Source organism: Gekko japonicus, unplaced genomic scaffold, assembly GCF_001447785.1.
Source record: "Gekko japonicus isolate JY-2015 unplaced genomic scaffold, Gekko_japonicus_V1.1 scaffold234, whole genome shotgun sequence".
NCBI classification, from domain to species: Eukaryota; Metazoa; Chordata; class Lepidosauria; order Squamata; family Gekkonidae; genus Gekko; species Gekko japonicus.
This window is the reverse complement of record NW_015161954.1, coordinates 1,110,770-1,136,956: the sequence shown is the minus strand read 5'-3', so window position 1 is coordinate 1,136,956 and position 26,187 is coordinate 1,110,770. Positions and strand designations below refer to the sequence as shown.

The following is a 26,187-nucleotide window of genomic DNA, read 5'->3' as shown; positions in this document are numbered from 1 at the left end:
ACCCTTATACAGGTTTCTCAGGAGACATGTGAGGTGGTCTGGTACTCCCATCTCTTTAAGGACTTGCTATAGTTTGTTGTGATCCACACAATCAAAGGCTTTAGTGTAGTCAATGAAGCAGAAGTAGATGTTTTTCTGGTACTCCCTTGCTTTCTCCATAATCCAGCAAATGTTGGCAATTTGATCTCTAGTTCCTCTACCTCTTCGAAACTCAGCTTGTACTTCTGGCAGTTCTCTGTCCACGTACTGCTGAAACCTAGTTTGGTCCCCCCCCCCCCGTTGGCATTGTTTTGCATGATTTTCATCGGCTTCCATTTTGACTGTATGATTTTTCTTCCACATCTGATCCCTGTAATACTGTTGGTATGCACAAACATATAAAGATGCTTTTGCAGTGATCCCTTCATTTCATTTATCTTCAGGGCTCTAGTCGGGGGGGAGCTCTCAGGTATGGAGCTCCGGAAGAGAACCTCTAGGGGGTGGGGCGGTCACGTGGTGAAGCCCCGCCCCTTCTTTACCCCGCCCTCTGCTTCGATCCTCATTCCGTTTGGGAATGAGGATGAAGCAGGAGGGTAAGTAGCCGGGCCTTCTGACACACTTCCGGTGATGTCAGGGGGTGTGGCCTTCTGTCACTTCCGGTGATGTCAGGGGGCGTGGCATATGCAAATAAGTTATGCTAATGAGTTATGCTAATGAGCTCCGGCAGCTCTTTTTCTACAACAAGACCCCTGCTTCTGTGTATTCTTGCTATCTCTTCCTAATTTCTTCTGCTTCTGTTAGGTCCCTTCCATTTTTTCCCTTTATCATGGCCAGCTTTGCATGAAATGTTCCCTTGACTTCTCCAACTTTCTTGAAGAGATCTTTTGTCCTTCCCATTCTGTTGTTTTCCTCTATTACTTTGTATTATTCATTCAGGAAAGCCTCCTTAGCCTCCTTATCTCTTCTTACAGTTCTCTAGAAATCTGCATTCAGTTGGGTAAATCTTTCCTTTTCAGCTTTGCCTTTTGCTTTCCTTCTTTCCTCTGCTATTTGTAAAGCCTAATCATACAGCAACTTTGCTTTCTTGCATTTCTTTTTCTTTGGGATGGTGCTGATTGCTGTACAATGTCATGAACCTCTGTCCGTTGTTTAGGTACTCTATCTAGTCTCCTAGCAATTGCTTATTCTGTAGAAGAGAACTTGCCATTGTACTCAGACATGACAGACAATTTGCTCTGTCATTTTCATATCATTATCATAACCTGTTAAAACTGTTTTCTGATACTCAACATCACTTAGATCAACAGGTTTGCATCTTTAGCAGGTTTTTCTTCTGTCTGCCTGCTTTCTTCTGGGTTTCTTTCTTCTTGGATAGTCCAGTATTCTCAGCTCCCACACATGCAGGGCAAAACCATGTTGGTAGGCAGGCGACAGTATTAACAGACTGATATCCCAGGCACTTTGGACGATCTCACTGGAGATACAAATATGCATCTTCTTGCACTCATGTTTTCAGTTCTTGGCCCCTAGTTAATGTTTCCTTTCCTCTTCTGTCTTTGCGCCAAAAATTATAAAGCCATTTTCAAAATTGTGTGGTATCTGTGTCACATGTACTTGCAATCCTGCCACAAACAAATGTGATCTTACAGTGGCCTGGTGTAAAAAGGCAGCTTTAAACTCAACATGTGCATAAGCAACAGTAGAAAGCACGCTGCCCACCCTAATAGAAAGCACCCTACCCACCTTTCTATAGACATTGCTTCCTAAAAAGGCAAGGCTAGTTAAAAATAATTGTTGCTCTTGCAGCATCCCTTGTCGGGGTTCCTGGACTGGCAGTAGGTAATGCTAGAACTTTGGCTGAACTAGCATGTTATGCTGTCAAGGCAATTAATGCAACTTCTAAGGCTATTGCACTCCTTAATTCTGAAAAACCGGACCTACGAGGAGCTATTCTAGATAATAGAGCGGTCATTAACTTTTTGCTTTTCAAACATCATTATGGGTGTTCGTCTTTCAAAAATATGTGTTGTTTTAATTTAACCGATAATGGTCAGAGCATTGAACATCATCTGGAAGAGCTCGAAAATCTCACCTGCTATATTTGGCAAGATGTGGGATTTGAAGGTCTTTGGGATTGGTTCAAAGGGTGGCTTCCTACTTTGGGATGGTTACAGCAATTGTTTGTTTATGGGGTTGTGGGATTAATGATCCTGATTTTATTATGCTGTTTTCTACAATGCATTCCTTCTTTATGCCAACTGTTCAGCTCTCTTTGTCGTTCCCCGACTCAGGCCTACCCTCTTCAGGTGGCTGTGACCTGGCCTCATGCTGACTCAGTCGACTCGGAGGATGAATGGCCTGATGAGCCTGAGGATGGCATTCCTCTCTTACCTGCACATTAAAACTAAAGAAGGGTGACATGTGGGAACGGCGATTTTCTGAGAGGCATGCCCGGAATATCAATGTTCCCACATGAAGATTGGACATTAGTGCACATAGTCTGCTGAGTCTGCGGAGAGTATGAACTTGGCTACAGTCGGGCAAGATAAGATGAGCTATGGGTAAAGAACATTCTGTTAAGAATATACTGTGATCCTAGTTGGAGTCTTCTACTTGTAACGTTTTCACTGTGCAGGGCAGGGGGGAGAAATGTGTGAGCCTGCTCTAATAAAACGCTGCTGACAGGCAGTTTGGGAGAGACAGAGAGAGAACTGAGAACTTGGTCAGAGAGCTTCAACAGATCTCTGTGTTGTGTCGTTATTGAACCCTCAAACCTACAAATAATCCCGCACAATGTATTTTAATAAGCGTTGTCCAGTCTACTATACCATAAGTCACCAAGAGTCTGCTTTTTAAGTCACAGGTAGGTTTTTTTCTGCAAATGTCCCCTAAAAGATATCAAATGTGCAAAAACCAGGCTTTGGATCAGGTACCACTTTATGGCAATTTGTAGGTTGCTGCCTCCTGATTCCAGGGATATGTGATCATGATATAGTTGTGAGAGCATTGGACTAGGATCTGGGACATTCAGGTTCAAATTCCCACTATGCATGGAAGCTAAACTGTGATGCCAACCTCCAAGTGGGGCCTGGAGATCTCCCAGAATTACAACTGATGTCCAGATGGCAGAGACCAGTTCCCCTGGAGAAAATGGCAGCTTTGGAGGGTTTACTGTATGGCATTGTACTGGAGGGTTGCCAGCTCTGGGTTGGAAAATCATAGAATCATAGAAGATTTTGTGGGTGGAGCATGGGCAGGGAGGGACTTCAGCTGGGATGCTACAGAGTACACCCTCCAAAGCAGCTGTCTTCTCCAGGGGAACTAATCTTGGTCCTCTGGAGGTCAATTTTAATAGATCGCCAGGTGCCACTTGAAGCGTGGCAACCTTTTTGTACTGTTGTGCTCCCTCCCCTGGTTTCAACCCCCCCATCTCCAGGAATCTCCTTTCCCAGTTGACAATGCTAACTCACAGCATGGTTGTGAGGATAAAATGGAGGAGACAAAAATGCTGTTGTAAGCCACTAGGGGTAGAATGTTTTGGGGTGATCCAAAGCTTATTTGGGAGGGGGGCACTAGCCCCAAACCTACTTATCTTTTAGTTGTTTAGCAGCATAAGCTCATATGATTCTTGGAACAAAAAAGTGCTTGCACATTAAAGCTTATATACAGAATAAAACTTTGTTGGTCTTAAAGGTGCCACTGGACTCAAACTCTGTTCTGCTACTTCAGACCAACACGGCTACCCCACTTGAATGATTCTTGGAAGTTACTGTAATTTGGAGTGCTTTGTATACAAAGACAAGTTTGGATGGGGCACCAATCTTTCTGTGGAATTTTGCTGGGCTCTGCATCCTGGTTCCAGAGATGTAGGGCTTAGGGTGAGTTCAAAACCTATTTTGGGAAGCAGAGCTGCTGAAGTATTATTAAATTTGGTATTAAATTGGAGAAGAAGGATCCAGGATCTGAAGAAACAAATGCAGCCTCGTTCTGCCAGGACTTGTGAACACAGCATAGATGACGTCATGCCAGGGTAGCTCTGGAAGCACACCAGCCAGAAATGGGAGATAATGAAGTAGGGGAAAAAGACTAGAAAAAGACGGGGTATCTTCAACATGGTAGTGGTAAACAAGACACGGGAAGGGGGGAGACACCACTGCTGGTAACCATAAGGGACTGCAGAAATTCCCCAGCAGCAGAGCTAACGATTCTTAAATTTCAGCCAAGCAACAAAACTGAAGATGATCCAGTATTGTCCTTGTGCGCATGCTCATCACTAAATAGAAACACCCCCACGGGATTCCGGAGCCGGCATTGCGCTGCATATGGGGGTCAGGGAGTATGTAGGGCTAGAGCGGCAAGGTTGTTGGCCAACGTTTCCCTCACCACCCCACGACCGTTAGAAACGTTGCTTCCGGTTCCGTTCCCTCCCCCATTCTAGCGTGTTGAACGGGAAAGCAGGCGGGATGGTGCGGGGGAACGATGAGCTGGTGGATGATTTTCCCGAACAGTTCCGCTCCTACTCGGAGAACGAAAAACACTGGCAGGCCCGGCGTACCTTCATCCTGCGCAACGTCCCGCCAGAGGACGGGGCGGAGCTCTCTGCGCTGCGTGTGGACCAGCTGCTCTCGCTCTCTATGGTCTGGGCCAATCATCTCTTCTTGGGATGCAGGTACCGCCCTTCCTGCGCCTCCCTTAGGTTACGTTGATGTGCAGTCAGTGAGCGAAGAAGTATTTCTAGTCCTGTCCCCGGGCAAGCAGCAAAGAAAACCTCCTTTGCGGGTGTTCCGTGCATTAGAACGCGTCGCTTGTATCTCCGTAGCCTCTCTCTCTAAAAGTTGTATGACAAGGCAGAAATTCAATAGGTGAAGCTTTCCTCGGCGTTGTGACTACGATTGGGAGCCGATTCATCTGCTTTATTTTCACCCGCCACATAGCAGTCAAAGGAACTCTGCCACGGCCAACATAAAACAACCTCATTGGAAGCACCTCTCATTCTAGTGGGCTACAATCTTGTGCTCTCCTACCTGGGATTGCGCCTCACCAGATACCCTGGAATTTTTTTTTATAAATAGGGTTTGGCCCTAGGATTTACATAGACAACTGTCAGCAGGTCATGATAAGGTTGCTGAGGGGCTTGGAGAAAAACGTCATAGCCTTTTAACAGTGGTTTAATGTGTTGAAATGGGCAGGTGAATTTTTTTTTTAATGGCACGGAGTAAATAACCAGTTGGTAAGCAACATCCCATTAAAATAGCTGCCAATCTCCAGGTGGTAGAAGCCAAAAATGAGAGGTCGCGGGACGAAGTAGAATTCCAAAAACAACATCCATGACAAAAATAATGAAAAGTCATTAAAGATAAATTGCAAAAATGTTCATTGTAGTAATTTCTGTAGAAAAATTTATTCTATTATTGCTCACACGCTAATGAATACTGTGCAATAAACAATTTGTTTCACAATATTTGCTTTATCTGAGTGTGTAGCAATCCCAATTCTTATCAATCACTACTTATCAATTCCTGAAGGGCACATTCCATGTTGACTCTCTAATAACAGAACCCAGGGTTTTCACAGTGTATTAGCTGGATTCTCAAAGCCAAACAAAGTCTCGTGTAGTAATCCCAATTCTTATTAATCACTACTAATCATCTCCTGATAAAAGGAGCTGCGGTGGCTCAAGTGGTTAAGACGCTGAACTGCAGGCTGTGGAAAGTCAGTAGTTCAGCAGTTCGGGACCTGGGTGCCGCATGATGGAGTGAGCTCCCATCTCTAGTTCCAGTTCCTGCCAACCTAGCAGTTCGAAAGCAAGAAATTGCAAGTAGATAAATAGGTACCACTTCGGTGGGAAGGTAACAGCGTTCCGTGCACCTTGGTGTTTAGTCATGCCAGCCACATAACCACGGAAACGTCTTCAGACAGCGCTGGCAAACGGAGATGAGCACCGCAACCCTAGAGTCAGATTCGACTGGCTTACGAGCAAGGGAACCTTTACCTTTACTTTATCATCTTCTGAAGGGAACATTCCATGTTGACTCTCTAATAACAGAACCCAAGGTCTGTTTGGCTTTGAGAATCCAGCTAATACATTGTGAAGACCTTGGGTTCTGTTATTAGAGAGTCAACATGGAGTGTTCCCTTCAGGAGATGATAAGTAGTGATTGATAAGAATTGGGATTGCTACACGAGACTTTAGCTTTGAGAATCCAGCTAATACATTGTGAAGACCTTGGGTTCTGTTATTAGAGAGTCAACATGGAATTTTCCCTTCAGGAGTTGATAAGTAGTGATTGATAAGAACTGGGATTGCTTCACGCTCAGATAAAGCAAATATTGTGAAACAAATTGTTCATTGCGCAGTATTCGTTAGCATGTGAGCAGTAATAGAAGAAATTTTTCTACAGAAATTACTACAGTGAACATTTTTGCAACTTATATTTATTGACTCTTCGTTACTTTTGTCAGGGATGTTGTTTTTGGAATTTGACCGCCAGGTGGTAGCTGGAGGTCTCCTGGGATTACTACTGATCTTCAGGCAACAGAGATCAGTTCACCTGGAGAAAATGGCTGCTTTGGAAGGTGGACTCTGGCATTATCCCCCCCCTCCTCAGGCTCCACCCCCCAAAACTCTTAAGTGTTTTCCAACCTGGAACTGGCAACTCTACATTAAGCCTCTGTTAAAGTGATAAGGCTTGTTTTTCTCTAGGCTGCTGGCAACCCTAGTCCATAATTATTCTGCTAATGTGCCCAATTATTGTAATTCAGAGTTGGTTAACTTGCTTACTTCAGAAAACGACTGTGAACTGCAGTGCTGAAATAAATTAGTTTTTGAGCTTACAAATTATGTATATAAGTATGTGGCTGTGATGTTTATGGTGGCTTTCGATGAGGAACTTTTTATTTAATTTGATTTGTGTCCCGCCCTTCCTACAAGCGGGCTCAGGGCAGGTTCCATCATAAAATTCACAATACAATAAATCAACAATTAAAATATATCTAAAAACAATATTTAGTAAAAGACCGGTGCCTCAACAGATTTCAATAAGAAGCAGTTTGTTCCCAGATGGCCATTCAGATCTGAGGTCACTGGAGGGGAAGTCCAGTAGCAGGTGGGTACCTGCTGCCTCAACTGAAAGCCTGGTGGAAAAGCTCTGTCTTGCAGGCCCTGCGGAACTGTAATAGGTCCCACAGGGCCCTGATTTCTAATGGGAGCTCATTCCACCAGGTAGGCAAAAAAAGGCCTGGCTCTCCTTGAAGTCAGACATCCCTGGGGCTGGGAACCACCAGGAGGTGTTGATTAATAGATTGTAAGTTCCTGCGGGGCTCATATGGGGAGAGGCAGTCCCGAAGGTTTGCTGGCCCCTGGCCATATAGGGCTTTAAAGGTAACTACCAGCATCTTGAATGGGATCTGGTACACAGTGGGCATACAGTGCAGTTCCTGCAGCGCTGGGTGGATACATGTCTGCACAGATGACACAGTCAACACCCATGCTCCCGCGTTCTGCACCAGCTGCAGTTTCTGGAGTAGGGTCAAGGGCAGCCTCACATTGAGAGAGTTACAATAATCCAGCCTGGAACTGGCCATTGTATGGATCACTGTAGCTAGGTCACAGGGACTGAGATGTAGGACCAACTGCCTGATCTGCCTCAGGTGGAAAAAGGCAGATCTAGCAGTGGTGGTGACCTGGGCCTCCATAGTCATTGAGGCATCCAGACCACCCGAAGGCTCTATTCAGTGAAACAATTCTAAGAAATTACAGTGGAGATCTGGTCCAGCCCTATTCACATCTGGACAATGAAAATATATGCATACATCTCACACTTTTAAGAATCTACTAGACATGTTAGGAAACTGGATGAATTGTATTTCCAGTGTTTAGTATGTTAAAATGGTCATGATAAGAATTGCTTAAGTCTTAGAAACAGAGAGTTTAAAAATACAGTATATCTGAACATCTGGGTCTGCCTCTAAGATTCACTTCTACTTTATAAGGAAAGCTCAAATTCTTAAATAGTGTTCCTTAGTGAATTTTTTTAAAAAGTGAAATAGCTACCTGAGTATTGTATGGATTTTAATTTTTTTGCCTAGCTCTTGTAAACTGGTGTTCAGAAAATGAGTTGCTGATGTTACTGAAATAATAGCGTAGAAGAACTCAGCTCTCGCTACACCTCCTTTTTTCCAACTTATAAAACTACAAGGACACTGCTTTCTCTTTTAAAAAGCATATCTGAATTATGATAATTGAGTTTAGTGAATTATAGTACACAGCAGAACATGGGATATCACATTAAAATTGCAGTTCTAATAACAATTTCCGGTTGAATAGAACTTAGTAGACCTGCTTAGGATTCCACCTTTGTTGGAAGCAATGCTCTCAAAAATGTACATATATTCATGTCTGGTGGGAATGCCTCCTCATCCAAGACTACTGGATTAAAATAATACATCAGATTAAACTCATCACCACGTATGATGTACCATTGCTTTCTGAGACTATTCTGTTAAACCTTTGGTATGATAGTGACATCCCGAAAAGCAGAAGGGATCTGATATCTATTCTTTTGGTGGCAGCAAAGCTGGTGCTGGCATCAAAATGGAAAGACGAACACCTTCCTTCAGTCTCACAATGGGTTAATAAATTGTGGGATTTTTTTATTATGGCCAAAATCTCAGATCAGATCCTTCTATCAGAATCTCCTGCATACATATCCAATTTTGCAGAACAATGGTTTCCGGTTTTGTCGTATCTTAATACTGAAACAAGGGTTCTCAAAAATAGTTACTACAAATCTTTTGCTTTCTTTTAGGTCGATTACTATGTTTTAGTAACTCTGGATAAAAAGATTTCTGAAATTTTGTTGTTCATTAAATATCTTTGGAATTAGTATTCCTATATTGATGTTAGTTTTACATTGTTTAACACTTACTATTATCTGTAACAACTTCATTCAGGTACGTTTGGAGGTTTATGCTATATGAATTAGTATTCCTATATTGATGTTAGTTTTACATTGTTTAACACTATTACCTGTAACAACTTCATCCAGGTACGTTTGGAGGTTTATGCTATATCTTTCTACGTGTATTTGTTGTATTGTTACACTGTTTTTGTTAATTATTTGAAAACTCAATAAATGTTTTTTAAAAGACCTGTTTAGGATTACTCTGTAACTCTTAATTTTTATTTTGTAGGTACAACAAAGATCTCCTGGACAAGGTAATAGAAATGGCTGAGGGGATTGAAGTTGAAGATGCTCCACATTTTACAACCCGTGATGAAATAATGAAAAAGGTGAATATTTAACATTTAGAGCTCTTGAAAAACAAAACAAAATGCTGAAGAGACCTACTTTTGCAAATAGTAAAATAGGTTTGTGTATAAATGGCTGATCTAAAGTGGGATCTTTAATGTATTGATTCAACAAGTGTTGAGGAAAGAACGTAGTGAATATATTTTTAATATTCGATTGTAACTCTTAGTGCATGTCTGTACTCTAGAAAAAGTGTGGGATCTTTTTGTAATTGCATTACATTTGATGGAAATATCTAATTGCCATTGTAAATGTCTTATTTCTTGGAATGTTATATACTCGAGCATGTAATTTTCTGCCACTATAGAGTAAACTCTATATCTTCATGCATGCAGTGGGAAGCTTGAAAACATGTGTGTTGTGCTTGCTAAAAGGCAGAAAAGTAGAGGAGCGTGGATGAGGCTCCAGGTGTTTCGAGAGAGACTAGCTTCTCCAGCTCCTGGGTTCTGGGCTCTGTATAAGTTGCTCCAGCTTTGCAAACCTCCTTTCCAGTAACCCGGTTTTGCCCCAGATTCCTCACTTTTTAAATGGATAAATGTTATTAATTACAGTTATGTTTGAGTTTGATTATACATAATATAATACTTATGCATTTTAAAAACAATGAAGTGATAGTTTTGTGTGGCATTACTCTAAATCCATGGTAGAGAAGATGACAAGCAGTGTGATCTCTTGAGTCATGAGTCAAATGGTATCAAAATTATGTTAACGACTATTGATAGACAACCTTACTTGTCTCAATTCATTTGTTACCAACAAAAATGTATGATTATCCTGTGTCTAAGTGCCAATTTGCACAGCCTTTTCAGTGTGTTATGGCCAGGAAAATTGTAGTAGCCTATGTTGGCTTCCGGCATTTACAAGCCCTTCACTTTTCCCAGCTGTGAAATATCTTTTTTTGAAATATGGTGACCAGAACTATATGAAGTATTTCAAATGAGGCTGCACCATGGCTTTATACAATACTGGCCATTATATCTACCATCATTTTCCTAATAATCTCCATTAAGGAACTGGCCTTTTTCACCACTGCTGTGCACTGAGTCAACATTTTTATTGAGTTCTGTCCTACAGCACCAAAATTTCTTTCCCTTTTAGTCTGTACCAGTTCAGACCCCATTAGCATATATTTAAAGTTAGAATTTCTTGTTCCAGTGTGCATCTCCTTGCAGTTACCCTAGTTGAACTTCAGTTGCTATGTTGTTTCCCACTCACCCAGTATTTCCTGAAAACTTGGCTATTACACTGCTCACCCCCAATGTCAGATAATGTACAAACAAACTTAAGAGTTCAAGTACCATTACCAATACTTAAAGGACTCCACTGTTTATTTCCACCCATTGCAAGAACTGTACATTTATTCCTGCTCTCTCACATTTAAGCAGTTTTTAATTCATAAGATGGTCCTCTTATCCCATGACTATTGAGTTTACTTAGGAGTTTTTGTTGTGGAACCTTGTCAGAAGTTTTTTTGGAAGTATATATGCCTATCTTATCCACATGTTTATTAACTGCAGAGAACGTCAAAATTTGAGGAGGCGGGACTTCTCTTTGCCCAAGCCATGCTGATTTTTGCCTCAGCCAGTGGTGCTCTTCTTCAGGCTTCTGTCTTAATAACAGTTGCTACTAATTTAGCTGGAACAGATGTTATGTGTTCGCTTATTATTGATAGATGTGACTGCAATACATTTAACTGACTTCTACTTTAGAATTTCTCTCTCTCTCTCTCTCTCTTTTTAGAATCAACACTAGGCCCAAGAGAAGAGGTGCTAGATTTTTACTATGCTACATGATTTACTGAAGTAGAAGACTAATCTGAAGACTAAAACAAGTTTCACTTCGGACGTGCATTTTAAATTGGGGTCTTTTTACACTGAACACTCATTTTAGGTTTTTAAAATATGTATCTTGATTCTGATCGAAGAAGGTATAGAGAACTTTTGTTCCTTACCCCTTTGACCATGGGACACAACTTTCTAAAAATAGGTGTGGGGGTACTGATGGAACCACGGTTATTTGGTAAATGTAGATAATTCTTTATAACAATCGAATCTGACTTACAGCCTGGTCCTGTGCATGTTTGCTCAGGAATAAATCAGGAGACTTCATGGAGTTTGCTTCTAGGTAACTATGTCTACAATTGCAGCCATAATTGAATAGGATGTGGAAACTGTTGGTGCACATCTTGTACTGCGTAAGTAGAGGGCCCGTCCTAGTCTTAGATAAAATGAAAGTTAAGGATGTGTGAGAATCTTCTGCGCACCTGCCACTATGGCTGCCAGAAGCCATGCAGATAGCACAAATGTTAGTGCTGTTATTTTTTTCTGGAAGGATGGCGTAAATGTTATGTAAATGTTTATTTTTTCTCCATCATGATAATCAAGATCCTCTAACTACAGAGAATAACTTAACATTGAAAATATCTTTAAATTGAAGATCATAAGCCTTTTCAACATTAGAGGGTTCCTTTGCCTTTTGGTAGCTGAAGGGAGGTTTGGCAGGTACAACTCTCAGGTGCTTGCAGACATGGTGACACAGCATAGAGAAATGCATCTGGTCAGAATACTAGATTGGTTTTGCAAAAAAAGAGCACCAAAGACATTGCTGTAATAGATCATGATGTTTAGACTCTTTCTTCATCATCGGCCCTAGGCCTTGTTTAAATCAGGATCTTTCATATTGCTTTACCAGGAGAAGAGCAAGTGGAGGTCATTTTCTTAAATGAAGAGTACAAGGTGGGAGACTGTAAGGCATCACTTTGGAACCCCCTCCTGTGCCACTTCCTAACTCCCCCTTCTAGGATTCTATAAGCTGTTAAAGATCTGGAGAAAAAATGCCCTGCCCCTTAACAGCAGCTTAATGGGATTTTATTTAGCAGGTGATGTTATTTACCTCCATAGTATGAAAAGCTTCAGCTGCATACATTAAGCCTCTGTTAAAGGGGCAGGTTGGTTTTTTCCAGTTTGTTGGCAGAAAGTATAAAATCCTACAAGCTTGAGCCAACTGATTTTCCATACCTTTCTCCTTCTGTCTCAGCTGCCTTCACTGATGTTATTTACCTCCATAGTATGAAAAGTTTCAGCTGCGTACATTAAGCCTCTGTTAAAGGAGCCTCTGTTAAAGGGGCAGGTTGTTTTTTCTCCAGTTTGTTGGCAGAAAGTATAAAATCGTATAAGCTTGAGCCAACTGATTTTCCATACCCTTCTCCTCCTGTCTCAGCTGCCTTCAATGTTCCATCCTTTTAGGAGAATTTTCAGTCTTTGTTTTACCCTTTAGTATAGCCTGGACCAAAAGAAATCCACAGCCCTCTTGAGAACACACACACTATAATTGGATCTGAGGTGTCTTCTGAGTTGCTCTGATGTTGCATGTTACTTTTTGCCAGTGAGTTCTGCCAGAGCCCAAATCAAACTATAAAGCTGTTGTATAAATTGTTCATTTTTTAGCAAGCTTGTAAAAATGTTTTATGAGTTACTGACTTCATAGTTTCACTCAATTGAGTTTTGTGTATTTTTTAAAAAATAACTGTTTTGGGGGAATGAATAGTGTGCTTCATTGTAGGCCTGCATTTTATTCTGTCAGCTAATGCAAATCTTGAAGTAAAAAATAAAATTTAAAGAGTTTTTAAAATATGTGATGATGAACTTATTTGCATCAACTGTTGTGAGTGGGTTTCTGCTAAACTGCTCTATTGACTTCATGAGGTTGAATATATAATTCAGCTGACTATCAGTCACATGCCAGACTGCATCTGCTTTGGGGCCCTCAGCTAAGCCCATGAGCTGGAGTCCTTGACCTCCTGCCCCAAAGTCTGGCCCTGACAGCACACCGTCTGGGGTAACCAATTACTCTTGAAGGAACAAGTATTTCCCCCCTGGTGTATGTGTAATAGTTCTTTTGTGGCAGATGGGCAGAGTAGGGGGTTAAGCATCATGCAGATGGGCAGAGTGGGAAGTTAAGCATAAGTTTTCTCCATGTGAGCTGTAAATTACAGTGTGAAGAGTACTTTAAAGACTGATAATAGCTGTGCCCTAGAAATTTGTTTGAAGGGGGGAACAGTTAAATGTACTTACATATTGTAAGGAAACAAACCTAATTTCTGTAGTCATCTTTAGTAATGCTATATTACTAAAAGAGTAATGCTTTTTTATTTCTATCAGTTTTACAGGAGCTGAGAGGAAAAATGGAATTGGGGGGGGGGGGGGGTCCACAGGGAACAGTAAAAGAAAAAGACTTACCAAGATATATAGAAAAAGCTGTTTCTGCTAATTTTAGGCCATTCTTGAATAACTGTTAGTGAGCTGCAAAACTTGTTACTGAGCTGTAAAACTGTATCCTTAAGCAGCATAGCCTACATTTTCCAACTATTTCATTCAGACCCAGAATTTGTTAATTGGAATGGTTGTAGAGTCTTCTTGCCCGTGTGGCAAAGTGTATGCCTCCCAGGTCTTCCGTCTTGCAATCTGCAGACTCTAGGTGATCCAGTAAACAGAGAAAAGAAAGTACTATCTGTTTTAAATACATTGAGAAACACTATAAAGAAGGCCAGTTTGTCTTTACCATGTTTTTAAGAGTTGGCTCCAGTAATGCACCAGTTGTCAACTTGTGCTTGTGGGCGCAGGCTATGATTTTCACTTCCCTTTCCTTGCACAGAAGGGATTCTGAACGGCCATGCCCGTGCAACTGCTTGCAGTGAGTCTTCATTTCTTCAAACTAACGCTGTCTTGGATTCTTCTTTCCTTGGCAGTTTTAGCTGCCTGTCAGCCATTTTGTGAGTATGCCTAGCTGTTGTTTACAGCCATCCTAAGGAGTCTTGCTTTTCGGCTCCACTTCGGCTATTTCAGGCCTACCATGTAAATACAGATGAAGATGCTGAGTGGGGTTGTTTCAGTCCATATAGCATTTCTTGTTGCATCCAAATTAACCCATGTAATTCCAGCTTTCCGATGAGTGTAGATAAATGGCATGTGCATTTGTGTACACTCATTTGTTGCATTCAGCCAGCATTTCAAAAATGATGGAACAACCTAGCTATCTGGAAATAGTGAAAATAAAGTTTCCTGGATGTGAGGAAATGAGAGATTTCTCCCTCATAATAGTAGAAGTAGGGTACACCCTGTGAAGTTGATTGGCAATAGATTCAGGACAGGCTCGTGGAATTCATTGCCAGTGGATGTTGTTGCCACAAGCACAGATGGCTTTCAAAGGGGGTTGGCCAGATTCATGGAAAATAGGGCTACCAATGGCTGTTAGCCATGGTGAGTGAAGGGAACATCCATACATAGAGGCAGAAAACCTCTGAACATTAGTGCTGGGCAGCAGCACCAGGGAAAGGCCTAGGTCTGTATACCCTGTGCATTGACCCATTGGAGCATTTGGTTGGCTGCTCTGTGAAACAGGATGGTACACTGCAGGGACCGCTGGTCTGATCCAGTAGTGCTCTTCTTGTGTTCTTAAATGCACTGTACATTTGAAAATGTAAAGGATTACACAGAATTCTCCATGTGACAGTAAGAGATACCTGTTTGCCTATCTCACACCTTTTATTACCAGTGAGGGGGCTGAAGCAGTAGAAACTGCAGCAGTCAAGCAATACAGAGCTTGTGTTCTTGTGGGTGCCAAGAAAAGGACAATACTTTGTTGAGACAAGAAATGAAGGAACTGCATGCAGTGTGTCACTGAACACCCTTTTTTAAAAAATTGCTCTGGCATTTATGGTGGAAAAGGGAGAGGCTGGTACTAGGGTTGCCAAATCACTTACCGCTAATAGCGGGGGAGAGTTGGTCCCTGGCCGGGACATTCGTGTGCCGCGAGGAGACATCATTATGGGCGTGTCGCTGGCTGATTGCTAGAGCATCAGCTGGCGAGGTGCCCGATGCGATGATGTCACCTCTGGGCACGTCGGACTGAACCGGGCACTTTGGGGGTGGGGGTCCCTCCGCCAGCCTTTTCCAAACCGGTGGATTGGGGACCCTTTTAGCAGGGGAACCTCCGCCCTCCCGGGGGACCCGGCAGCCCTAGCTGGTACCTACACATCAACTAGGCCACAGAGGAGCTGTATGCTGTCAGTAGAAAGAAGAGGGCAGAAATTGAAAGGATTAGAATGGATGGGGTTGCCTTAAACATAAGGGATCTAAAAGTATCCACAGAATGTTTACTGCAGTTCTGAGGCCTTCTCACTTGCAGGAGAACGAAGTGGGTGTGGAATGGTCTGCACAGCTTTGAATAGCAGGTGGAGGATGATGGAGCATCAGTTTCAGAATGCTCCCCTATGCTGAAAGCTCCCATGAATGGAAAACTGGGATTTAATTAACAACAGCAAAGTAAGTACATGCACTAGAAGTCTAACATCCTATAAATCAGAGGTGTCAAATTCATTTGTTATGAGGGCTGTATCTGACCTAAATGCTGCTTTGTCGGGCTGGGCCATGTGTGCCATAAAATGTAATGCCAGGTACTGGAGATATAAACTGTATAAAGGACAGTAGCTGGTAAGCTCCGCATTGGTGTATCCTCACTGCAAGGCCCATGGGCTGGGAGGGGGGTGCAAAGGAAGACTCCTATGGGTGGACGGGAGAGACAGCTGTGCAGCACTGGGCAGACACTCCCATGCTGCTTGACTGCTACAGATGAGGTTGTTCTGCAACGCTGAAGCCACAATTGGAGTGGCTCCAGCCACTCTCCCCTGAGCAGTCTCCTATTCCCTCCCCTGCATTAGTTGCTCATGGGCCACATAAGAGCCCTGGATGGGCCAGTTCCAGCCCCCGGGCCTTATGTTTGACACCCATGCTAAATGCTTCTGTGAGAGGAGTTTCCAACTTTAAGCTGTTATTGCAGCAGTAGCAATTAACTATCCATGGGTCAAGAAATATTTAGGTATGTTTTATGTGGCTTTTCCAGAGTTCTGTTTGAGGCAGCTTGTAAGTAAAAAACCATAATATCATAATAAGTGCTCAATTAAAAAAAATAAGGCAGGGGTCAGGGATATAAAAACTACTTACGATATCATTTTTTTAAAAAAAGCTCAGAGACCCAAAACAGCCCATAAAAGCTAAAAAAAACACCCCTCAGTTAAAAACCTAGCACAAAATGTTTCAGCCCAGCCCTTGAAGACAGCCTGGCAGGCGTTGTGCATGCAAGTCTTTAGGGTGAGAGTATTCCAAAGGTGAGATGCCACCACTGAACATGCCCTGTTCCAAGTTGCCACCAGCCTCACTTCTGAAAGTGGGGGCACAGAGATCAGGGCACAGAGATCAGGTAGGAATCAGCATTTTGAATTGTTCCTAGAAACAGAGGAGTAGTCAGTGCAGATTTATCAGCATGGGTGATATAGTCTATAACCAACCTCCAACAACAGCCTGACCACCGCATTTTGGACCAACTGAAGTTTTCAGACTTTTCAAATGTAGCCTCTCATAGAGCATGTTAACAGTAATCAGACCATGGATTACTGTGGCCAGGTTATGCTTTTCTTCAAAGAAGGTCCATACCTAGCATATCAGCTAAAGCTGAGCCTCCAACAATAGGCGATGATCTAGTAGCACCCCAAGCTACAAACCTGCTCGTTTCAGGGGAAATGCAACCCCTTCTAGGATAGTCTGACTCTGCAGGCCTGAAGTAGCAATGCTTCAGTCTTGTCTGGATTGAGCTTCAATTTATTGGCCCTCATACATCCAGTTATCTTCTCCAGGCACCCATTCAGGACTTCCACTGACTCAGCTGTTAAAAAGAAATAGAGCTGGATGTCATCCACATATTTGTGACATCTCACTCCACATCATGTAGATGTTAAATAGCAAGGGGGCAAGATGGAATCCTATAGCAAACCACAACATAAATGCCACAGGGTCAAGCAACAGTTCCCCAGCACAAACTTCTGGAATCAGCCAGTCAACTAAGAGCAGAGCCACTGAAGCACGGTGCCTCCCACTCCCTACCAGAGTTCCCTCTAAGCTGCGCTAGGGGATACTGGCGCACAACATTTTAGGTGACAGCTCAGAGATTTTACCTTCAGCTCACAAGTAAACTGAGAAGGCATCTTTTTGGAAGTGCTGTCAGCGTGTCACAAGGAGACACTCTGGAATTTGGGCAAAATTCTATGGTTAAACCGTAGAGATTTGCTCAGAGTGTTCCTGGCATCTCCCACAATGCATTGACGTCACTTCTGGGTGCACAGGGAGTGACATCATTATGTTGCCAGTGAGGGCCTCCAGCACTAAGTCCCTTTGCCAGTTGCCAAGTGCTCCCTGGGAACATTATAATTTCATTAGGCCTTACCAACGGAAAGTCCCTACAACTAGGGCCAGACCCTATGCCAAGAGCATCCTGAAACTGACCTGTAACAACCATGACATCTAGATCATAGCAAATGCAAGCAGTGTCTTGCAACATGCACTGCCAAGAAGTCACAGCCAGCCCATATATTTTCAGGGTAAATATCCTCCAAGGTCTGAAAAGAAGCTCTTCATAACCTGGAAAAGCTCAGCTAGATAGCATTGCACAGACAATGGTGGTGAAGAACTAAGCTCACTTTACCACCACTGTTGCCACAGAACAGGCATACCTGCCTCCTGATTTGAATAGGTTCAGAATATAGTGGGCATGTCATGAAGGGCAATTCCTGATCTTGCCTGTGTATGTTCTCATTTTGGACTCTTGACACCGGCACCATTTCTCCACAGTAGGTCGCCAACCTCCTGGAGGGGCCTGGTGATCTCTCAGTATTACCACTGATCTCCAGACTACAAAGATCCATTCACCTGAAGAAAATGGCAGCTTTGGAAGGTGGACCCTCTGGCATTATACCCTGCAGAGATCCTTCCCTTCCTCAAACCCTGCTCTCCCCAGGGTCCATCCTCAAAATTTTGAGGAATTTCCCAGCCCTGAGTTGGCAATCAGCATGGAAGTTTTACTTGTTATCACTGGTTCCAGAGTTTCTGCCCTGCTGTACTAGCTCTCTTGAGAGGAAAGAAAATGAAGTTATTTCACAGAATACCGCTCATGCCATGAGATGGCTGAGTCCTGCTCCAGAACGCTGCCAGGCAGGCAGGCAGGCTGGTGAGATATAACCCTTGTAGCGCTCCCTCACAGGTGCGTGGTGTCTGTAGTACTTCTCATAACCACATCTCTCCCTTCCTGTACCCCTTCTAGGATAGTCTGACTCTGCAGTCGCGCTCTCTGCAGTAGCGCTCCCTCACAGGTGCGTGGGGTCTGTAGTGCTTCTCATAACCACATCTCTCCCTTCCTGCCAGTTAAGGAATGCAGAACAATAAGCAGTGAAAGGATCAACCCCCCCTCCCCAACTTTTAATTTCTAATCTCCCAGAGTGCTTGTTCAAACAGAAGTGCTGCCAAGTACCTCTTTTGGCATACCTTGAAAAAGTATTTGTAAAAACAAGGCTTTTTCATAATTTGTGTATAAACCTATTTCGACACAGAAGGCACGACGTCTCCTTTTCCCATATTCCTTTCCATGAACGATAGACAAGCCCTAGATTGTTAACAGAAATAACATCTTGAAAAGATTACTATTTTGTTTCTGGTCATTTCCCTCCTGACTTTAATAGAGTCAGCACAATGCTTTCCTGCATGGATGCAGAAAAGAAACCCAGAGGCACAGCAAAGCTCTGTCCCCACCCTGCCCTGACTCCTGGTCAGTACTGGGAATGGAAGGTTCTGAGTGGCATTCATAGCCCTGTCTAACTAATAAAATTGAAGTCCAGTGGGATCTTAAAAGCCCTACAACATTTGTTCCACCATGAGCTTTTGTCATTCAGCACTGGATTAGCCTTTAAGGTGCCATGGGGATTCTGTTGTATATTGCTACAATGGACTAACATGGCTTCCCCTCTGGACCTGTTTAACTTGTCTACCTTAACATTAAAAAGCTAAAGGTTTCCCTTGCTCGAAAGCTAGTCGAATCCGACTCTAGGGGGCAGTGCTCATCTCTATTTCCAATCCGAAGAGCCAGCGCTGTCCGAAGACATTTCCGTGGTCATGTGGTTGGCATGACTAAACACCGAGGTGCACGGAACACTCTTACCTTCCCATGGAAGTGGCACCCATTTATCTAAATTTCTTGCTTTTGAACTGCTAGGTTGGCAGGAGCTGGGGCCAGAGATGGGAGCTCACTCCATCACGTGGCTCTAGGGTCTCAAACTGCCGAATTAGACCTTCCAGTCTGCAGCTCAGCGTCTTAACCTCTGAGTCACCACAGCCTTTCCACCTTAACATTACCAGTATCTTTTAAAATTATCAATAGATAATTAAATTTTACAGCGTGTGAACAACTGTGTCCATTATTAATTGTATATTTCCTCCATTCTGATCTGCTTTTATATTGAGGGAATCTTCAGAAACCCCTTTTCTCACAGAACAAGAACTGGTGGGCACTCAATGAAATTAATGAGCAGTAGGTTTAGAACAGATAAGAGGAAGTACTTCTTCACCCAAAGAGTAATTAACATGTGGAATTCCTTGCCACAGGAGTGGCAGCAGCTACAAGCAGACAGCTTCAAAAGGGGATTGAATAGAGACCTGAGTGTGCTGCATGACGGAGTGAGCTCCCGTCTCTAGTTCCAGCTCCTGCCAACCTAGCAGTTCGAAAGCAAGAAATTGCAAGTAGATAAATAGGTACCACATCGGTGGGAAGGTAACAGCGTTCCGTGCGCCTTGGTGTTTAGTCATGCCGGCCACATGACCACGGAAACGTCTTCGGATAGCGCTGGCTCTTCGGCTTTGAAATGGAGATGAGCACCGCAACCCTAGAGTCGGATTCGACTGGCTTTCGAGCAAGGGAACCTTTACCTTTACCTATAGATGAAACACTATGTCTGGGGCAGAAATGCTCTGTATTCTTGGTGCGGGGGGGGGGGGGGGGGGTCTGGGGGCCTGCAAAAGATGTCCACCCATGTGGAACAGTATTCAGTGTCAGCAGTTCAGTTGCTGCTGCTGGTCACATGGGGGCTGACTGGCGGATGCAGACCCAAGAAAATCTTTCCCCTCTGCTTTCAGTTTTTTGATCTTGACCTTGGTCAATCTCTCTCTCCCTCTCCCCCCCCCCCCCCCGCACTTTTGCTGTGTTTTTATCACCTCTCCACTGCTTCTCTGGCTTCCTCTGCTCCTCCAGTTCTTTAACTCTTTTTTTGCCCCAACATTCTTTTTTTCTGCTGGCTCTTCCTCCTTCTGGGCTAACCTAGCAACGTCACCTCTCCCCCTTCCCCACCAACTCCTTCTTCCTTCCCCTAATTCTGATTGCTGCCATGTCTGCAAGCCCACTTGTTTGAAGGGCCACTACCTCCACCTGCCTGGCTTGGCCTCCATTCCTGCCAACCTTCTCCCTCTGCCCCCATCACCTCTATCATCTTCTTCCTGACACTCCTGGCAGCAGCACCTTCTAACTGCTGTTAGTTTTGACTGTTTGTAGGGCACAATCCTCAAAATTGTGGCTGAGATCTCATGAAGTTTCATGAGATATAGGTACATGAACGTGTTAAACATTTTCCTGTGGCTTTATTTGGGGGATTTTTGTAGAAACCTCAGGGCTGTTCCAGGTTTGTACGAACATTCCTGCAATGATGATGTTAGTCCTAGAGAATTCAACATCTTTCCCTTTTAAATAAATACCCTTAAAATTTACCTAGCAAACATATCTCCTTCATTCAGCAAAAGCAGGCCTTAAATGACCTGGTATGTCTACTTATGACCCTGCTCTAGAAACATGTACTCTGATCTCAGTACATGAGTCCTATTTATATAGTTGTAATATGAACTTAACCATAACAAACATCGCATACATACAGCTGTTAAGGAAATTAAATTAGCCAGTGGCTGCAACTTCCATACTTTTCTCTGCTTTCAGCTGGTGACCTTGCTTACTAAAATTTAGCAATGTAGGAACAATACTTAAGAGTTTTGTTAGACATATGAATGTAATGCAGTAGAGGAATATCAAACTCTCCTTGTCTTAAGATGCTTTATAGCAGGGTTCTCAACACTGCTTCAGCAAAAGCTGTATTTGGAGGGCAATGGTTGGGGAGGTTGGGATGGCATTTCCAAGGTGGTGCACTAGGCTGCCTCCCCTAGTCTCTATGGTCTGTATTCCAGAGCATCAGTATATGGAGGCCTTTTTTTCTCCCACTCCACAATTCCTCGAGAGTTTTAAATTGGGGCTAGTAACTCCCTGCCTGTTTGGGTAACTGGGAAGTAGTATGACATAAAATCGTATGCTTGAGATTGACACTGCTTTGCGTTAGTCTTTCAAAATAAGCATTCAAATATTTCTCATAGAAATAGCCGAACAATACACCCAGATAGCAGAACAGGAGGAAATATTTGCAAAGGATTCATAGTATTTTCCCATGGAAAAAAGTTCAAAATGCCTACCTTGCCATAATCTTCCTTGATGTTCATTGGACTAACAAAAATGTAAATATCCTGTCACAACTGCCAGTAACTGAGGAGCAAACCCCATCAATTATAGTACAGAGTACTTATTACAGCTATATGGCTTCCTTCTCTTGCCCTAGAATTCAAAACTGGCTCAACACTTGACTTCCTGCCACTCTTAGCTATCAGCTGCTAGGCATCTATGTTAGCAAAATGGTTAAATGTGTCATCCTGCATCTAGGAGCCCAAGTTGCTGAAACCTGGTTCTATAAGACTTTCACTGTAAAGATAAACATCTTATGCTCGCTTTGGGTAACAATCACAACCAAAAACTCAGAGGGGATTTGTATAGCTAAGGCATAAGTCTGAACAGTGAGACGTGATGTTGGATAATTAAGATGTCTTGACAACTGATTTCAAACTACGACTTACATTAAGTTTACGGAGTATCTATGGGCTAGTCTCTATATCTTAGCTATAACCCATATCACAGGCCTGTTATGAGGTTACAATGTTGAACTCCTCCCAGAGCAGGATATAAGAAATGTAAAAGCAAACCTTTCTAAAACAAAGTTCCACGTAACTCTCTGCCACATAAGAGTGTTGAGAACTGTATTCCTGCATTGGAAATCAAAAGTCTCTTAGCACGGCAGGAGTTTTAGATTACATATGTGAAACGGCATCCTGTGGTGTGAAGATACTACCAGCAAGAGGATCTGTGAGCCTTCGAAAAGAAAACTGAAAGAAGTGACAGAAAACTCTCTTGCACTGAGGTTATGTATTTCAGCTTTACATGAAATATTTTATATATAAAACTCTGTTAAGTGACTTTTTTCCAATTTAAAAATCTAAAGAATTCAAAAAATAAGGCATTCAATATTTTGAAAAAGTACAGATTTACAAAATATGTATATTCTGTCATGAAAACTTCACACCAACATTATACACTTTGAAAAAAATACAAACAGGATATATTACAAATTTATGTAGCAATAACTTAAGTCATAACATGCAATAAAAAGTACATTAATCAAGGTACACAAGCGTTTAGAGTTTTGAAACTGAAGGGCTTTTTTGCAAACACATCTGTATGCAAGTCAAACGTGGCACTTGAGAAATTCTGGTAGCATTTCCTATCGCGAGTTAAATTGTACATGATGATTATGTGGATGAAGTTAATGAAGGAAGTCATTTCTTATGAATCATTCCAACTTTGTTCAACAATAGCTGAAACTCTTTTTTCATATTCTCGTTTGTTTTCCTGATAAAGTTGTGCAGCCTGACTATTGGCAGGACTATTTGGATTGGGTTCATCAAGCAGCGACTGAAGGGAGAGAAAGGAAAGAAAAAATAAATTAAATGAAAGCAAACAGATATTCATTTTTATTCAAATGCTGACAGCAATCTTAAGCAAGTCTTCTCAGAAACATGCTCAGATCTAAACCCTGGAAAGAATGATATAATGCTGGATGGCAAGGTGAAGATCTTGAAGGAAACTGTGTTCCCCATTTTCAACAGGGTTTAGCTGAACCATGCTGACTCAGTTAAGAGCCTAGGGACCACACTAGATCCAACATTACTACTTGAGAAGCAAGTTAATGCAGCTGCAAAACATGCTTTCTTCCAACTCAGTGGAAGCCTAGAAGATGGCCCCCTACCCTGACATGGCCAATCGGGCTACCAGAATCCATGCCACGGTGACATCAAGACTAGACTACTGTAATGCACTCCATACTGGTTCCCCCTCAAATTCAATTCAGAGCCAAGTTGGCACAGAACATCACAGCTCAGTTATTATTAGCTGATAGGCAGAGCATGCATATTACTCCAATCCTGCAGTCACTCAGTTACAAGTTCAATTCAAGCTATTGTGTATCACATATAAAACCCTTCATGGCCTTGTCCCTCATAGCTGTGGAACCGCCTCTCCTCCTATGCTCTGCGAGAACAGCTTTGCTCATCTGGGCAGCACATTCTGCAGGTGCCACCTTGCAAGTGGGCAAAATCAACAAATGCCATACACTTGCATTCCCTGCTGTAGTCCCCATTTTATGGCATGGCTGATGAGGTCAGCAAGGCTTTCCACAAACTATGCAAAACTGAATTATTCAAGAAGGCTTTTTTACACATGTAATAGAGCCGTTTTTGCTTAATTTGCTTAAATTAAGCAAACTCCGGAGCACGACGGAAGACAGGAGGGCCTGGCATGATGTGGTCCATGGGGTCGTGAAGAGTCAGACTCGACTGTGCGACTGAACAACAACAATAGTAGAGCTGTATTGTAACACAATGGTTCAGAAAGATGCTTGAGTGAAGGGTTAAGGACTGTGGACTATGCTACTGTGTATAGCTTGTACAGGCTGTTGCTTTAAGTACAATCTTACTATGTAATTTCTGCATTGTTAAAAGTATCACACTTATGCTTTGTTTAGATTTCTGCAATCCAAATCCTACAGTAATGTTTATTGGCTGTCCCATCCTGTTCATTGTATTTACTTACACACTATGTAATCTGCCTTGAGTTTCAGTAAGAAAGGCTGAGTATAAATAATGTAGATAAATATTCAATGGAGCTTACTCCTAAGAAAGTATTCTCAGGATAGACTTTGATCTAGAACCCACTTACATGGGGTAAACGTGCACTGACAGTTACACCAACAATCTGACCAAAAGTAGAATAATGTAATGTTTGGGGGTATACACTTATTTATTTAAAACATTTTTATGCCACCTTTTCACCCAATCAGGCTCAATAAGGAAGTGAACATAAAAACATTAAAACATCCATCCAGAAAATTAAAAATGGTTTAATTAAACAATTAAAAACAATTACATATAGGCTGAGCCCTAATTGCTGTAGTTTCTTGTTTGTTTCCTTGAAACTTTACACCACAGTTAAACCCTCCTCCTAAGCTCCCTGAAATTAAACAAAAAAAATCAGATTCTGCTTAAGTACAATTTCGTTACATTCAAGTTTCTGATAAAGATGAAGCATCTTGATTAGAGTCGAAATAATTCATACTATACTGTAGCTGGGTATTAAATTGATAAGCACTTTCTCCATCATCTTTGGAGAACAGTATGTTGTTTGCTTATGTTACCTGAATTGAGGTTAAAATAGATGAGACATCATATGTTGGACTCCAGCGATTTTGAAGGATATCTAAACATATGCTACCATCTGCATACACTAAAACAAAAGAATGTTTAAAAATTAACAACATGTATCATAACTGAGCACAAAATCAATCCTGATAAGAGTTCAGCATTTCAATTCATTTTTATCTCAACAGTTTGCAGCCTTGGCCGAGGACAAGGCTGCAGTCTTAAACACAATTACTAGAAAGTATGTTCCAGTGACATTAGGGGGACTCTGCTCCAAGTAAACATGGACAGGATCGGGCTGCACAATGTGTTTCTGAGAACAGTCTTTTCAGATGACTCTTCAAAAATTCTGCAATTTGTCGTTAGATCTGTGTGGGTGAAAGTCTGGAGGTTACTGCCTTTGTGTAAGCCCATGAAGGGCAATAGGTCACCTCACACAGACAGCATCTAATTATCTGTATTTCACATTGTATGGGAAGAAAATTATGGTGTAAATTTAGTTTGCCAGATTCAAAACTTAGTAAGAAACTTGACTTGCTAATTAATTAGGCTGTTGGAAGCTCATGACCCACAGTGCTTATGATACAGAGTCAAGAGAGAACGGTGTGATCTAGAGGCACTAGTTTTCCTTTGCTCTCTAGAAACACAAGGAGCATCCTATACCTAACCAGCTCCTAGCAACAGGAAAATACGTGTCAGACATCAGAAAGGTTCTTTATGCAAATGTGCAGGCTAACACATGCACAACAGAACAGTTAACATTTTTCTCCCACAGAGCATTCCTCTTTTTAATTGAGAGTCTGTAGACAGGATGTCTCTTTTTTAACCTTTACACAAGGATCAGGTACCTTAGAAATAGCAAATCTCTGGTTCACCTTCCCTCCCTCCCGCCCCACCCCCAATTAACGCACTTCAAACAGCATATTGAAGCATCTTAGGCTGCAGGAAAAACTGTGCACAGGGCATGTGAGTCTCTAAACTGGGACCTGATGACTTCTCGAAGAACTGAATCAGTACTTGAGAGCACCAGGTCTTAAAATAATACACTGTACATGAAGAACAGAGTACCTCATTTCAAGACAGATGACTAAAAAGAAACTGCACAGTAAGTAAAATTCACGCAACAAAGCTTACAATGTCAGTATTCAAGGCTATGCTGATCACCGGTTAAAAGGATAGGTGGTACAATGTTTATAAATAAAGTCACAAAAACTACTTTCCAGAATCACAACATTGTTTTTCACAGGACTGGGTAAAAGGATAGATAAGGTATTGGGGTGTGTATTTGTATTTATTGTAGATTTTAACCTGTTGTTCACCACCCTGAGCCCTCTGGGGAAGGGCAGTCTATAAATAATAATAATAATAAGAAGAAGAAGAAGAAGAAGAAGAAGGAGGAGGAGGAG

General features: G+C 42.3%; 2 protein-coding genes across 2 annotated transcripts in view; one reads left to right on the top strand and one right to left on the bottom strand.

Annotated features, from left to right (window-relative positions):
• Positions 1–4,412: 4,412 nt before the first annotated feature.
• Positions 4,413–12,332, top strand: CDKN2AIPNL (CDKN2A interacting protein N-terminal like). Its single transcript, XM_015429476.1, has 3 exons — positions 4,413–4,648; positions 9,172–9,271; positions 11,031–12,332. The coding sequence occupies exons 1-3, from the start codon at positions 4,443–4,445 to the stop codon at positions 11,040–11,042; spliced, it is 318 nt and encodes a 105-aa protein (XP_015284962.1). The 5' UTR covers positions 4,413–4,442; the 3' UTR covers positions 11,043–12,332.
• A 10,339-nt stretch (positions 12,333–22,671) lies between these two features.
• The window catches only part of UBE2B (ubiquitin conjugating enzyme E2B), a 21,052-nt gene continuing 17,536 nt past the window's right edge, over positions 22,672–26,187 (bottom strand). Inside the window, exons 5-6 of the mRNA XM_015429474.1 lie at positions 24,778–24,866; positions 22,672–23,000 (exon numbers count right to left, since the gene is read on the bottom strand). Coding sequence (XP_015284960.1) covers positions 22,872–23,000; positions 24,778–24,866 — 218 coding nt within the window. The 3' untranslated portion in view covers positions 22,672–22,871. The remainder of the gene's footprint in view (positions 23,001–24,777; positions 24,867–26,187) is intronic.

Coding starts and splice junctions, on each gene's coding strand:
- CDKN2AIPNL (XM_015429476.1), top strand. CDS start 4,443: ATGGTGCGGGGGAACGATGAGCTGGTGGATGATTTTCCCGAACAGTTC. Junction 4,649..9,171: donor CATCTCTTCTTGGGATGCAG/GTACCGCCCTTC, acceptor TTTATTTTGTAG/GTACAACAAAGATCTCCTGG.